Source organism: Chaetodon trifascialis, chromosome 16, assembly GCF_039877785.1.
Source record: "Chaetodon trifascialis isolate fChaTrf1 chromosome 16, fChaTrf1.hap1, whole genome shotgun sequence".
In the NCBI taxonomy this organism is placed as follows: Eukaryota; Metazoa; Chordata; class Actinopteri; order Chaetodontiformes; family Chaetodontidae; genus Chaetodon; species Chaetodon trifascialis.
In genome coordinates, this window is record NC_092071.1 from 6,003,100 (window position 1) to 6,019,252 (window position 16,153).

Sequence of the window (16,153 nt, forward strand, 5' to 3'; positions counted from 1 at the left end):
CCCAAAACCGCAGGATATAGAAAAGTAATAAAATGAGAGAAGTTGGTGAGCTTTAATATGACACCGCCCACCGACAGGACGCGCCAAAACATGCGGGGAATGTACAGGTAAACTGCGTTCAGGTGCCACTTTTTTTTTTAAGGTCGTACTGAGAGCATTGTTGGTTGCGACAATCCTGCTCGAAACGAAATCCCCTAACATTTTGTTATATTAAACGTGATCAATAAACGTCAGTCAGTTGCTTAGATTTATTGTTAACGTGACTTGGGTGAGTTCATTCGATGTCACAGGAACGAAGTCCTGCATGAAATGACACAAATTTACACTGAAAAACTTTGCGATTTAATGTTTTTCCCGACATCGCGTGTAGATGTATGCTGTAAAAATGACTGAAAATATTTGCTGCTTTGCTTAGACTCCCTCTTCAATTCGGCATATGCGTATTTCGTCAAATATTTAATGTTCTTTTTAAAAGCACCAAAACTCGCCGCGTGGGCCGTTGGTGAGCCTACAGGTGGATTCCATTAATGCCGAATTGACGAGTGTCTCTTCACATCTCTGATGACTATTTCATCGTAATTAATATTTCGTGTCTGTGTTTAAATAAGGCAGCATAGAACTGACGCTTTTTGTAATGGAGTTTGGAATGACTACCGAGGGAAACGTTTCCTGAGCGCTAACACGTGGTGTTTAGAGGTCCATGTTGTATGTGTGGCCACTAGATGGAGGCACAGTGCTGTCAGGATTCATATTCATTAAGATGTTCTCTCATCAATAGGACAGTTACTAATCAATAAGGCATTGAGAATTTCAATTCCTCCTGATTTTGCTGCTCAACCCATAACTAATTTCTTCCCTTTTAGTCATTTTTCTGGGAAGTCAGTTTCACACATAGACCACTTCGTCAGTTTCAGAGTTGTGGGAGCTGAAATACTGAAGGCGGGTTACAGTTATAGTTTACGGAAGCCCTGAAAGGCCATGGATCAACATATTTTTTCGCTCCGTTTTAACGTGATAACGAGATAATATTCCACCGTTTTATCGTTGTAACGAGTTAATTTTCCAGTGAGGTAGGATGTCAAATTAACCCGCCAAACCGGACGGTGCTCTGCTGCCCTGAACACCACCGCCTGAAGCCAGGCCTGGACGTGCTCTCCTGCAGCTGCACACTCCATAAGTTAAGCATGTTCATGTGTTGGTTTGTACTTTTGGCGGGTTGGTTTGACATCCTACCTCACCAGAAAATTAACTCGTTATAACGACAAAACGGTGGAATATTATCTCGTTATCACGTTAAAATGGAGCGAAAAAATTATGTTGATCCATGGCCTTTTAGGGCTTCCGTATTTTAGGGCTTCCATAGGTAGTTGAAGATAAGTAAGAAAACTTTATTTATAAAACCAGGGTATTAAAGTGCAGTGTAGCAGAATTTTGAATGTATTTTGAATTTGTAATTGTGCCACAGCAGTTTCACTGAGCAATGAAATCACAGTATTGCTGATTTGATTTTAAATCTTCAATAACCACTTTGTGGCAGCAGAAACAAGCCATAGACTCAGTTGCTGCCTGTCAGTAGAGACCTATTTCTTATAACTGTGGACATGTTGCAAAATTAAAAAAAATATACTATAGCAGCTTTAAAGTCATTACAGTCTTCACACTTCTGGCACAGCCTGTGAAAGTTACAGATAAGATGCTCCCAGTGGTCATTTAGATTTTACAGATTTATAAACAACATACTAAATACTATCTATTGAAGAGCATTTGTTTTTGTATTGACTTCTCATTTACACTGAGTATTGAAATTGCAACTGAAATTTAATGAGGCTCAGCCAGCAACAAAACAAAATAAATAAGTTATGACTAAATGGTGATTCAATAATTTTATCAGAATGCTAATTGTAGCTAGCACATGCTACTAGCAATATTAATTAACTAATAGTCGGCAGGTAATATGAGTTGGATTTCTATGCTTTAATGAACACATGACTTAGTTTTTTATTTCAAAGATGATTGAATTTGTGTCTTCTATGTCGATGTCTTGCTGCAGATGGGAATTTTTTACATTTTGTAGTTTTCATGAAAAATCTCTTTCTGTCAGTGCACAAACAGTAAAATGCATTCATAGTTCACATGCAGTGTATGAGTCACTGTTAAGGGGAATCGATGAGTGTGTGTGTGTGTGTGTGTGTGTGTGTGTGTGTGTGTGCCTGTTGCCTAAAGGGTTTTGAAAAGCATACTTAGCAAGACTGTACATGCTCCTGTAACTGTAGAGTTTGCTCAAGGAGATATTCTGTGAGAGTCTGCCCGGAGAGTTCAGTCAGAGGCACAAGAAATGTGTTGCAACGGAAGTGACACAAATCAGAGATGAGTCTGTTCAGCCTTATTGGAGGTCAAGGACTTGGGTTAGCTTCCACAAAGTCGGCACACATCTTGCTGGAGTCTACACAACAACAGCAACAATAAAAAAACTAAAAATCTGAAAATAAATGAGGCAAAACTGCAGATAAATAACAACAAAAAACATTTAAAAGTAGTAATTGAACGTAACCTCCATGTGAGGTTTATCCATTTTTGTTTTTAGTGACTTTGTGAAAGATACCAATGACCAATCACCAAGTGTGGTGTATTATTCCAAATGATGTTTGCATCAGAACGAGAAGAACTAATCTGGATTAGTGAGAGAAAGTCTTCGTTTTGTAGTGTTTTCTTATTTTTTATTTTTTTCGTATCAGCTCACAGTTTAATATTCATGAGGCTCAGCTCAAATTGTTGTTTATCTTCTTGAAAACAACCAGTCTTACTGTTTGTGAAGCAGAATTGAACTAAAAGTCAATGATCTGTGTGTGCAGCTACTCTCAGGTTATACTTTTAGATACAAAATGAATTTAACGTGACTTCACTTTCAGTGAAAAGTCGTGTATTTCTCCAGATGGATGATTGTAAAAACTCTAGAAAACTTTTGACAGATTTTATTTAGAGAGCTTGGTACAGATGACACAGATCTTTGTCTGCAAAGTATTGTTATATGAAAGAAAATATATTCATTTTTCAACACTGCAGCAGCTTTTTGGTGTCTTACAAGTCCATGTAGGCTTAAATTTGCAAGTGTGTGACACAATAAAGCAAATAACTATGGGAGATTGTTCTTATTCTGCTGCTGTCTTCGCCTTCTGCTGTGGAGATGTGCACAGACGTCTGTGTCCTAAAGTGCCACTAGGTGGCGCGTAGAGCTGCCACATGGTGCCATGCTGCCTGTGTGAGTCCATTACATCATAGTTTGTCAGATACAGAAAGTTTAAACAGGTGAACACAGAGAGATTTCGGTCCATCATGTTGTACATTTTAACTGAAGCCAAATTGTGTTTACTCTTTACTCCTATTCTCTGTGTTTACTTTCTACCATTTTTGATGATTACGTCTGCGTGAAAGACATGATTTGACCACTTATATGTGTTTGTTGCCTCCATGTTGTTCCCATTGATGATGCCATTATACAGCCAATAAGCTATTTGCAATTAAATAATAATAATAAAAGTAACAAGTATTATTATTATTGTTAAAGCAGCAAGTGATGTAAACAAACATTGAATTTTCAAGTTTCCAAATTATCAACCAATATTTCCTTTAAATAGTTTTGGTTTTTAAAATTTGCACTCTTTGTTTTCCTGAATCTTGCATTGTTTTTAAAAATAAATGTATGCTTTTGCCTCTAATAATTTTTCTTCCATCATGTAAAAACTCCCCAAAGAATGAGAGAAAGAGAGAGAGTCCTTTATTAATCCAAAAGGGAAATTGCAGTATCACAAGAGCTGCTGTTGAAATAAATAGAATTAAAAGGTGAAGTTACAAGGGCAACAATAACTACATGAAACTAAATATAATATTTAAAATGATCAAATATTGTTATTATCATGTTATCATAGGCTGAGTGCTGTTAGAGCAGAGCTGACCAAGAGTCCAATGGCAGAAGTGTTTTTCAAAAACGTCTAGTCAGCATCTTCTAATCAATTCCAGCATAAAATGAGGAAATCACATCTTGAAACTGTATTAAACGTGTTCAGTTTGGTGGATTGTCAGCATCATTTAATCTGAAATATACTTTAAAAACTTTTACCCATAGGAAATTTCAATGTTTGAGATTTTAGATTCGTCTTAGACCCACTCTGAATCAGTGGGCGGGTGTGAGATCAGTTACAAACTTTAAGGTTTTTTAGTGAAATCCAGTTCCTCCGCTCCACGAGATGTAAAAGAACAGCATCCATAACTCAGAGGCCTTCTGAACCTAACGGATATAATGAAAAAGCTCTCTCCTTCCAGCCCTGTGCGCCCACAAACCGGGTTCACAAAGGCCCCCCGAGCTCGTCTTGCTTACGGGGCAAATCCACCATTTAATGGCTTTCAACTGTGATTTGCTGACCAGCTGCTGACTTGTGTTTTCATCCCAGTGGCCCTTTGCCATTTCACTGGTGATTACACTGCTAAAGAGCTCCAGAGAGCTGGACAATGCCAGAGAGCTTTACATGTCACCAGTGTCATCGCCTTCAAAGAATAGGACGACGCCATTGAACGAAATATCAGCCTGTTTACAGTGAGGGGCCACGATGGGCGGGCAGGGGGAGGGCGAGCGTGTGTGTGTGTGTGTGTGTGTGTGTGTGTGTGTGTGTGTGTGTGTGAGGATGTGTGTGTCTACATGTCAATACCTCCAGGAGACTGTGACTGTGAATGCGAAGGCTTTGGTGTGTCTATGTGCAGAGATTATGTGGTCTGAGGGTGTGTGAAAGACTCACTCAGAACAGGGTGTTTGTTGGCTCGCCATCAGTGACGGAGATCCACCTCACGGCTCACACAGTCAGGCATGTTTGTGTGAGTTTCATTCAGTTACACCACAACAAAATGTGGTATGAACAGCACGCAAGACGACAAGTCAATTCACAGATGCACGACAGACAATGTGCGATCTGTCGTCCACAACCACGACTGTAGCCTGCTACTGGAGTGCTTCGAATACAGCTAATAACAGACGTCAAACATGTGGCTCAAGTGTAGGGCTGTTCACCTTCCCACCTAGTGTTTTTTTAATGCCTTCAGTAACCACATGCGCATCATTCTTTTCACAGCTTCATTATTTGTCACACATCTGATAAAAACAAACTTGTTTGGTGGCTGTCTCTCAAACCTCAAGCTCTTAAAGGCACCAACAAAAATGCTCCCTGCTGCCAGCTGCATCACCCAGCACCTGTAACCTTTGACGAGTGATGAGTCCCACATGTTGTTCCCCAAACAGGAGGTGTTGTCTGTCTAGACTTCCACTTTGTGCACTTTGTCACAGGCACACAGTGAGTTTTTATATTGATTTCAGGTTCTTTATATCAGGTATTGAAAGCGGGAGTGAGGCACGAAAGAGGATGTCAAGTTTAATGAGGTGATCAATCATACGTAGTTTCTCCCTGGTGTGTCTTAAGTTGCAACCTTGTTCACCATTTTGATGTGTTTTCCAAATTTTAATTGGGAACGTTTTTGCCATTGATCTATAAATTTACAGGAACAGTTCAGCCTATTCGCTTTCTTGTCGAGAGTTACATGAGATGGTCGATACGACTGTCATATATGGAGCTGCAATTAGCAGCCAGTGAGCTAAATTTAGCATAAAGAGCAGAAACAGCTAGCCTGGCTGTGTCCAAAGGTAAAACTCTGCCTGACAGCAACTCTAAAGCTCTCTAATTAAGACACATGTTACTGGTTTGATCTATACAAAAACTGAGGTGTGAAAACGACATTTTGGTTTCTTGACTCTTTCTTTCTTCTCACAGTGACGACAAGACTCCAGGAAATAACTACATCATATTACATATTATACATACATTTCACAAATTACAATAAATGTACAGTTACATGTAGAAGCCTGAAGAATAAATCAAATAAAAAGCCTGAAAATGAATAAAACTAGGCGGGGAGGCCAACGTGAAAAAACATGTATGTTCATATGTATATTTCATCCTCCACTGCTTTATGCTGAACACAGAAACAGCTCTAGCAGCAGCTTGTGAGTCAGAATTAGTCAGACTTATCCCTTAATGAGGAAACCAGAGTGTGTTTGTGTGTGTGTGTGTGTGTGTGTGTGTGTGTGTGTGTGTGTGTGTGTGTGTGTGTGTGTGTGTGTGTGTGTGTGTGTGTGTGTGTGGGTGTGAGTGCAGGTCTCCTAACTAGACTGTCATAATTATTGCATAACGACCTGATCGCAATTAAATGAGGTGACCGCGATCATTTTGCATAATTGTTAGAATCATTTCCAATCACCTGCGTTAAAACAGATGCATGAAACTAACATTTTGGTTCTACTCTGCTTGAGTTCCTGCCTCACAGGGCTATTAGTCAAAGGGAATTTGCAAGAGGATGTTCTCAAGTGTCATTTCCATTCCACTGGGGTACCTCAGGGGTCTGTGCTTGGTCTCCTTCTCTTCTCAGTAAACACCACCTCCCTTTGTTCAATAATCTGCCCATGAGCTCTTCTTGTTCCAGTGATGACACACAGCTCGATCCATGGATGGGTTACTGAACTGGCCTACTGGGCACAAGGGCACAAAGGGGTCAGAGGGCTCCAGGTCCCGATGGTGTTTTCTTTCTTTTTCATGATCCTGACGTCAGTCCAACTGATGCCTTTTTTTTCATCCTTTTTTTTTACTCAAAAATAACGTCAACATGCTTTCAAACGCATTGATAGTAGTTTTGTGTTACAGGGAAGAAAGAGGTTTTGGGAAAACATCAAGAAACATTCCTTCTTGTGTCTGTGTGTGATTGGCAGCAGCCGGCAGAGCACCAGTGTTAGCTTGTCCGAAATGAGGGACACAGCAAACAAGCTTGTGCTGTAGCCTGCATGTCATGTGCAGACAGTGTGTTGTTAGTGGTACTGAAGAGTACCAGCATGTAACCGCACAGAAGTGACATTTCCTGGTACGTTTACATGCTGTTTAATGTCAGCTGAGCCGGTGATTAGCTAGCTAGCCTGCAAACTGACATTAGCAGTGCACTTTTTTCATGGTGAGTGTTTGTTTGATGGCTCGTTCAACAAGCTAAGGTGCAGGACATAATTGTTGGTGTTGTGCATCTGTCGCTCGGTTGCGTCTCCTGTTTAAAGAGTAACAACTCTGCCTGAAAGTCTTGTTCTTGCTGACCTCCAGCAGTCTCGCTGTTGCTGGTTGTGATTACAGGTGCCATAAAGCACTTTTCTGTCTACACCCAGTGAAGTCTGGGGTGAAACAGATGCTCAGTGCTGAAAAGCTTTTGTGGATTTAGTGGATATAAGAATATCTGCTGTTATAACCTGAGCTTTTGTATGAAATGGGGTGATTAGAAAACAGAATATTATGCAGATGCACCTTTAAACAAGGGTGTCATAAATGTTGTGGATGTATTTTGGTTGTTTTAATCACCTGTTTCTGCTAATATTCCCTCTCATAAAGGCTGAAATCTACCAGCTTTTATTCGCCACTGCTTTCCACAGCCATACTTTCATTTTCCTTGCTGTGTATTCAGGCAGGAATCTCACATTTGACTGTTAACTTTTCTCACCTGGAGGACTGAAGGTCACGTGACTAAAATGGGAGGAACAGCCAGAGGACGGCAGCTGGTTCAGTCTTGCCCACCACACCCCGTTCAGGTGGGGGATTGTGGTTTCTACCTGTGGGATTTGGGGGGGTTGGTGTTGCTGCAGGTTGCATAACCTCATTTTCAAAGGAGATTTGTAATATTAACATTTAATGACAAGTTTCTCTGATGATGAGGCCTCTCTGCCAGTCACTTAAATAATAAGATGTCGTAGTCATATACAATAAAATCAGTCGTATAGGCAGAGCGCCAGTGCTAATGCATGCTGGCCTTGTTTCTTATTGTACTCATGAATTGGTAGTAGCACAGGTATGTGTGAAAGGTGTGTGTGTGTGTGTGTGTGTGTGTGTGTGTGTGTGTGTGTGTGTGTGTGTGTGTGTGTGTGTGTGTGTGAGGATGTGATGGATGTGAATTTAAGGAAGGTTTAATGTTAACTCCTTCTTTCTTTCCTGGCCTGAAGCTTCTCATTTGATTTACGAAACTGTTTTCTCTTCACCCGCTGACACGCCCGTCATTCAAACACAGAGAAATAGCGAGCAATGCTACACCCTTCACAATGATGGCACCGTTGAGAGCATGCAGTGAGAAACTATGTACGTGCCATGATCGGTACTGACTGACGGCATATTTCAGGCTTTAGTCATAAACATTTGAGGAATCCTGCAGGCTGCGTACAGCAGCTGGAGTCCTCACACACTGCAGAGAAGCTCCTGAGCTGTTGGTCAGGGTGCTTCAAGTCACACGTGGTCTTTTTTTGAAGTGTCAGGCCTCATATTTGACACGGGAGAGTCACAGGTTTAAAAGATGTTTAACTGTTTAATACCAGAATACTGATCACAGGCTGTTGCTGCATGTTTTTAAATGTTGTTAATGTTGAGGACTATCTGGAGTTTGATCTGGCAGCCCTTAATAATGTGCGATCATTTTGTTATTTATTGTTACTTTTTTATTCTCACTTATTATATTTAATGTCTTTACACTGTTTCTGATTGTATTATTCAGTTAAAAGGCACTTATCAGGTGTGACTTTTGCGCTGCTCTTTCTTTTTGTTTCGTGAATCTGATCATAATATAAAACATCATTTTCTTCTGTTTTCTTTTCAGTTAGCTGTACAGTAATATGTACATTAACCGGTGTTATCCTCTCATACCTTAGCTGAACAGTGTAGGATAAGCGTGGGTCAGGAGCAGAGCCAGCACATACTGCTCCATTCACACTAACAGAAAACAGCTTTTTCTAGGGCCGCTGCCGATGTGAAAAGCTTAACATACTCACCATCATTATGATGCTTTGGCCTTGCATCTCAAACAACAGAGTAAATTAAATGTGCAGAGAACGTGGAGTTTTCTTGTGTAGCATCTTGACCTGTGATACTGCAATACCCATGTTTGCACTGTTTTATACATTTCATATATTATTGTTTGTCTTCTTTTCTATCTATCTATCTATCTATCTATCTATCTATCTATCTATCTATCTATCTATCTATCTATCTATCTATCTATCTATCTATCTATCTATCTATCTATCAGGTCCTTTAAAGGCCTCTGTATGCTTCAAATGCTTCAAACACAGTGCTTGTTGGCTCATCCACCAGCATCCTGTAGCTGCTGTTAGCTCAGTTAGCCTTGCAGCTAGCGGTCCTATTAGCTAAATCTCTACAACTTTAAGTATATTTTGATGCTAATGCTTATGTAAGATTTTGGGTGCCAGGCTTACTTGTAAAAAGTGTATTTTTGCAGGTGATATTTCTACTTTTACTTCAGCAAAGGTTCTGAGTATTTCTTGCACCAATGACAAAAACTAAAAGTTGCTGTACAGGCACAATTAACGCTTCATTGCTCTTTCACTCATCAGGAACCATAACTTTAAATACACTTTCACTCTTTCCTGTACACACTCACTCTCTCTCTCTCTCTCTCTCTCTCTCTCTAACACACACACACACACACACACACACACACACACACACAGTATTAAACGCCGCACGTTAAGTCCGACAGAATGGCCATTATATAATCAACCACACAGACTAAAAAAAGACCCTTTAACGTTGAGCCATACGTTGGATGTCACTCAACAACTCACACACACGTACACAAACATTCCCAGTTTGTTATGGGGAAATGATAAATCTTGAGGGAAAAAAACGACGACATTCCCTAAAAAACAGGAGTCAGAGCGTGAGCACACACGTGCAGCTCCGGTGTGGACACGTGTGTACCGTGAACACACCGAAGGAAGGTTTGTTTGGGTGCATTTTCCCTCCTTCATTGACCGATTATACAAAACACAGAGACACAAACATAGCCGAGAGAGGGACAAAAAGGGTAAAAAATCAACACAAGGTTTTACAAACTGGCAGTTACAGAGAAACATTGTGTTTTGGGTTGATAGTTAATGAGGTGGTTTACGGACGCCTCCAGAGGGCGAGACCGACGTCATCGAAGGCCTCGCGCTACGTTCAAATTTGTCGGAAAAATTTAAACGAATACTAAATTACATTTATGGTTCATGTATTACACGCATTGGCCCTCACAAATACATAAATAGTGTTGATATTAAATTACATTTAACTTAATCCAAAAGGTGCTGTCTTCTATCTTCAAAACTACACTAAGTTAAACAAGTCACACACTTACTGGTGACTGATAAAAAGGACATGTACTCAAGTACTGCACAGAAGTACATTTTATAGGTATAGGTATAGGTTTGTACTTGTCGCATTTGTATTTCCATTTCATGATACTTTATACTTTAACCAGCTACCTTGCAGATTTATTTCAAATAAAACATATGATCAATCTATGGATATGATGCACTATTATAGATTAAACTACACATCAGTTTTTAAAAATAATGTAAAAAACATTCATGATAAAACTAGGTCCATGTCAACTATACCTACAACATTAAAATGCTGTCAGTGCATCAATAATGATAACCCAGCAGTATTATTTATATGATAAACAATTCTGAGTAACTTTAATTTTGATACTTGAAATATGTTTTGCTGTAAACTCTTCTGTGCATTTACCGAATTAAGATTTTGAATTCAAGACTTTCACTTATAATGGAGTATTTTTCCATTGTGGTTTTACAGCTTTTAATGAAGGATTTGAATACCTCAACAATTGTTGACTGGTGTAAAATTAAATGTAACACACGTTGAACAAACAGACACTAAGTATGATGAATGTGTAACGAAGTATTAAGGTTTGATATCATGAGTGATGAACAGTCTTCCCTGTCATGTGTTACAGTGATAGGCTGATGGCCATGTTGTGTAGACCTTTTTATATCTGACTGATTGTAGAAATTCTTACCTCCTCAATGGAGGACTAAGAAAGCTGTAATCTAATCAAATCACACATTAAGGGCATGATACAGTTGATCTGGTAAAGTGTGGGTTTTTTTGTAATTTAAAGGACAGTGAGAAGTAAAGGTGCACGAGGAACACATTCATTTATTTATTCTCTATATGTTATTTGTATATGTTTATAGGGGTTGTAGTTAACATTTTGATGAGGTTTTGTATTTCAATTGAAACTTCTTCCGAAGGCAGTCGCAATTTTTGCCCAAATCTATTGCTGCAGTATATATGACGTCCTATAGATGACACATGCGTGTAGTTTCTTAAAGCACTTCAGTGCGCTCGAAAAAGTGCCACTTTATGACATCCTAAACTGGAAATGACAAGGTTGCTTTTACGACGGGGAAGCACTTGAACGCAGCATCTCAACCCGAACCATAAGCGCGATCCCGGCTTTACGTGGCTACTCCCCCTCTACGGCGTACGTGCGCGCCCCCCTTTATCGCGTGGTGGGGATCATCCATATTGCTGCTAGTGGTGGAGTTAAGGTTGTAATCCTGAGAGGCCCTCGGACACGTTTCTTTATTTTTATACATGTTTTAATCCAACGCCGACTGCTCTGCGTCTTAGACTGAAGCCGTTTTGGTCTAGGAGCGACAGAGGAGCGGCAGACTCCGCGGAACAACTTCACATTTCCTTGAAATTGAAGGCGAATTCGGGCCGGGGGGAGGACTGGTAATCCTGAGGGGGGAAGAAAGACGGTGGTGGGAAATGGCCACTCAGGTGGAGACTCTCCTGCCCGGCAACCCGCTTGCCAAAGCGGAGGAGCACGGTAAGGTGATCCGCGGTGAGCCGGAGGAACAGGAGGACGGCCGGGGAGACGGGGCCAAGCGGCAGACGGGTGTCGCCGACCAGGGGAGCAGCAGCAGCGGCAGCAGCCCCGGGCAGGGAGGGACCCCCGATACGGAGGAGCAAGCCTCCAAACAGGCGACGCAGGAGGGCAAAGGGGGTTGTGACAGCGACGACAAGCAAACCGTGGAGGGTGATAAAGGCTGCAACAGAAAGGAGTTTACTGAAGCTCCCCCGCCCAAGGTGAACCCGTGGACTAGGAAAATGAATGCGGTGACCGTGGTCAGCGTGAATGGACAAGCACACCACGGTGCGTACCCTCCCTTCATGTTGATTTACTGGCTGTCAGTCTTGTGTTGGTGTCCGTCCGTCCAGGTGTGGTCTCACGGGGCGACCAAGCAGCTGTCACGGGGCTCAGATATCATTTATTGAACCAAAACCAGCCCAGTTTGTGGTCGCCCTCTTGTTGCTCCCCTGCAGGCTGGTTATATTTGGAGTAAAGTCCCTCACCCCTCCTCCAAGGGAAGGCTATTCTTGGAGTTCAGGGGGGTAGAGTAGACCCATGGTTGGCGGATTGCACAATGGCTCACACCCTTTAAAAACTTCTCGAAAATGTGTCCCCTAACCCTTTTGAATTAACTTTTTTTAAGCTCTCCATATGCCCCTATAATCACAGGCTGAGGGATATTTCGATCTATTTAAAATGAAATCATCATGTTTCTCCTTCGTAATCACGATTTGAAGAGTTTCAGGTGAAATTAATGGATTCTGGCCCTTTGCTCGCTTGTGCTGCACGTTTACGGACACGTTGTGTTGTGCGGTGGTTTTAAAGTTGCCTGTGTCGCCTCGCTAGGCAAACTATTGATTTCACAAGTTTTCATGTCGGCGGGTGTATTTTTGTGGCATTTCAGGGAGGAAAGCGTCTTAATTTCGGCAGTGTCACCGTGCATGCGTAAACTTTAACCCAGCAGGAGACAGTAGCCAGAGTAGCTGAGCTGTCCCTATGTTTAGCCTGCACCGTGACCGTGTTCTTCCTCCCCTGTGCGCCTCATCCTCTGCCACCCAGCCACTCAGTCGTTAGCTCACACACTCCCTGTGCTTGCCAAATATTTAAACCGGTGGTTACTACTGTTTACGCGTTTGTTGTAGGGCAGGTTTCGTCGTACAGCCACGCCAGACATTAATGAGACATCCGCCCATGTCTCGTATTGCATCAATCAGAAGAAAAGCCACGAGCTTGGCCGGCTGTGTAGCAGCTTAGCAGGCTAACAATAGCACACACGGGTTTCTTTGGCCTAGCGCGTCGTCGAGCCCTTCCCACTCAGATGTTAGCTTAGCCTCCTGGGCACTACTGTCCTTTTCCAGTCGCCCTGTGTAAAACTCGTGAGCTTCGGATATTTTCCGATATCGTTTCTCGACCGTGAAACACGACCCAGCACGAAACGTGCTCGTTAAAGCTCTAAAAAGGAGCAGGTTTGTTATGAGACGTCACGTGTTCACTCCACGTGTTCATCTAGAGAAAGGCATGGGCGCTGCTAGCTAGCGAGTTAGCTGGCTAGGTGCGTCGGGTCGGCGCAAACTCGTAGGTCATATGTGATTTCAGGTTGCCATGTGTGAGGCAGACTGGCTGTTTCGTGCTTAATAATCCGTTTGTCGTGTACTGTATCTGTTGTCAGTGCAAACTCCGCTTCTGTCTGCCTGTCCACCCAGCTAGTTATCGTTAGCATGGAAGCTAACGCTGGTGAGAGTCATCATGGCTTCTGCTGATGATCTCACACTGGTCCGAGATACAAAAATCGCAACTCAGTATGTTTTGTCATAAATAAATACACATGTGAATATTCTCCAATTAGGGACGGATTGGCAAAGTGAAAGCTACATTAATCTGAAGTGATTTGTGGTGATGCACATGCAGGCAGCTCCCCCCCTCTGCTCTGTGTGAAGGCAACGTGGTGTCTTGCCTCACAGCCATGTGTGCGCTTTCCTGGACACTGGCTGCTTTGGAGTTGCACAGTCGGGTCATCCTGTCAGCGATTTGTGTTGTCTGTTTGTTTGCCAGCTGGTTTGTTTGCTGTGTGATACATGTGTAACTGATGTAGACTTCAGAGTACAGCCTGTACCCTGAATCTGGAGCTGCCAGGGTGGACTGCATGGATGTGCTCCAAAAGCTGTCACATCAGCAAGTAAACCTGGCTTGGAGCCAGAGGTTGAGATAACCAGGCAGTGGTGCCCCCCTATTTTATGTTGCATTCAAAGGCCAATAGCCGTACTGTCGATTTGCACATTTGGAGCACTGGCTTCAAACCCCCTTTTTCCTCCTTGTGACCCCAGTAGTCAAAGCCTTGTCTTCTTAAGAGCTGGTGTCTCATGGTGTGTGTTTATGACTCATGAGCAGTTTAATCAAAGACTGAATCTTGCTTTTAAGATTATTTAATGTGGATGATAATAAAACATAGGGTAACCACGTGTGACTGTATCATGAGGATATCTGCTTGATCTTTTCCTGCGGGTATTGCCGAAGTTGTAGCAGTGTGCCAAAGTTAATTTCTGAAGATGGCGACAGCCTCTGCAAAGTTCTTGTCCTATAATATTTCTGCAAGGTTTCGTTTTAGTCGGATGAATCTTCACGAACGAAAAGCTCAGAAGTTGAGGCTTTCTAACAGGTCGAACGCTCTCTAATCAGTCATGTGTACTCTGTGTGTCCTTGAACAACATACTGGGCTCCTGTCCTGGATTAGAACACCAGCTGAAAGGCTGGAAATGTGTTTCCACGACCCAGGCAGCTTGTTGTAGGGTCACACTGGGAGTACGTTACTGTATGTGACTGTAATTTGCAGAAAGAGAATCCAATTAGCAGCACATTTTCACAAACTACTCCGATATGCTCCTCCGACTGGGTTTACTGTCAGTTTACAGTTTGATTGTTTGGGAGATCTTTTAGCCTAAAGGATACGACGGCAGGCACATGACCAGCTTTCTGCTCTGCCACTGCAGAGATGGCTTTATGTTGTAAAACTGGATTGCTGAACTTTAACTTTATTTTTCCCCAATGAGAGATTCCTCGTGCAGCCACAAGAAACCTGGATGAACACACAGCCTTGAAACATGATGTGTATATATAAAAAAAAACAGCATTAATGTATGTTCAATAATTAGTCTCTGATGCTCGGACCTCTGTCTCGTTCCTCTCCTGATGTTTTCACATCAAACTCAATTTCAACCAAACCAGAGTTGGTGATTGTTGGAACGGTGCAACGACGAACCAAGGCGGTGTGTGTTACGGTGATAAAATTGGTCATAAATGGTTAAAACACCATTATCACCCAGCAATCCTTATATGAAAGACTGATCATCAGCCGACTCATCGTAAGCCTTTAACACTTTGATGGCATGAGAGATGAAACAAATCCTCACCCTGTTGAGCCTGACCTTTTGATACTGAATCTCCCTCCAGAGCCTCAAACTCTCCGTATAGAGGTCAGAGAGGACACTCCTATTGGAAGTTACTTGAGCCCCTGACATCGCTCTGTTCGTGAAAATGTGAAAAGGGCAGTTTAAAGCCAGTGATCTTGAAAAGTCATGTGATGCAGCATGATCTCGTCACTTGTCAATACAGCTAAAATGATTGTTTTAGCTTCAGGGTAGACTTGCTAATGTGTGGCTGGTGGTGATATTAGTGGTAGACATGACTGTGACTGTCTCGTTTTCAGGGTGTGTGGCTGCATCCTTCATGCTGTCACCAAAAACCACCACTGAGACCGGTCTGCAACAACTCATTTCAACTCATCAAACGTACAGCCCAAAGTGTCTCACATAGCAAAAATGAACACATTCGTGCTTGCTTGGTCGCAGTCTTCTTCTTCACAGACTTTGTCGGTGCATTACCGGCAGCGACTGTTGAACAATGGCGCAGAGTGAAACGGGCTGAATCGGCATGGAGTCACCTGTCTGCCGGTGCACAATACAAACCAATGTGGGACCCACTTGTAAAAACATTGCTCCATGGTGCTGTTTCTGGTCAAAAGCTCCACAGGGCGCCTTGAAGTTGCGCTCTCTTTGGATTTCACTCCTCAGTGATTTCTACGAGGGACTTCCTGAGACGTGTTGGCTACTGGTTGAGTTGACCTCCATGTGTGACCTCTCGTTCTGGAGGTATTGATTGTTTGTATCCTTGTGTACATAACTGCATGTCAAAATAATGCAAGCGGCAGAGCAGGAGGGATGCTGTTTGTCTGCAGTGAGTGCAAGGGAGGTAACAGTAAAATGTTTAATAAGAAGCTGTATAATTTAAGGTTTGCTGTTGTTAGCCCTGCTTGCCCCGCTAGCTACCACAGCGTATGCTCACAACCTTCCCACACTACTTCCTGTCCTGCCTGCATTTG

General features: G+C 42.3%; 1 protein-coding gene across 3 annotated transcripts in view; it reads left to right on the plus strand.

Annotated features, from left to right (window-relative positions):
* Positions 1 to 11,423: 11,423 nt before the first annotated feature.
* The window catches only part of larp1 (La ribonucleoprotein 1, translational regulator), a 43,995-nt gene continuing 39,265 nt past the window's right edge, over positions 11,424 to 16,153 (plus strand). For 2 of the 3 annotated variants that reach the window (XM_070982868.1, XM_070982869.1), the window contains exon 1: positions 11,561 to 12,081. In XM_070982868.1, the coding sequence (XP_070838969.1) occupies positions 11,694 to 12,081 (388 nt within the window). In that variant the 5' untranslated portion in view covers positions 11,561 to 11,693. Of the gene's footprint in view, positions 12,082 to 16,153 lie in introns of all 3 variants that reach the window. The other variant, XM_070982870.1, reaches the window with a different exon arrangement.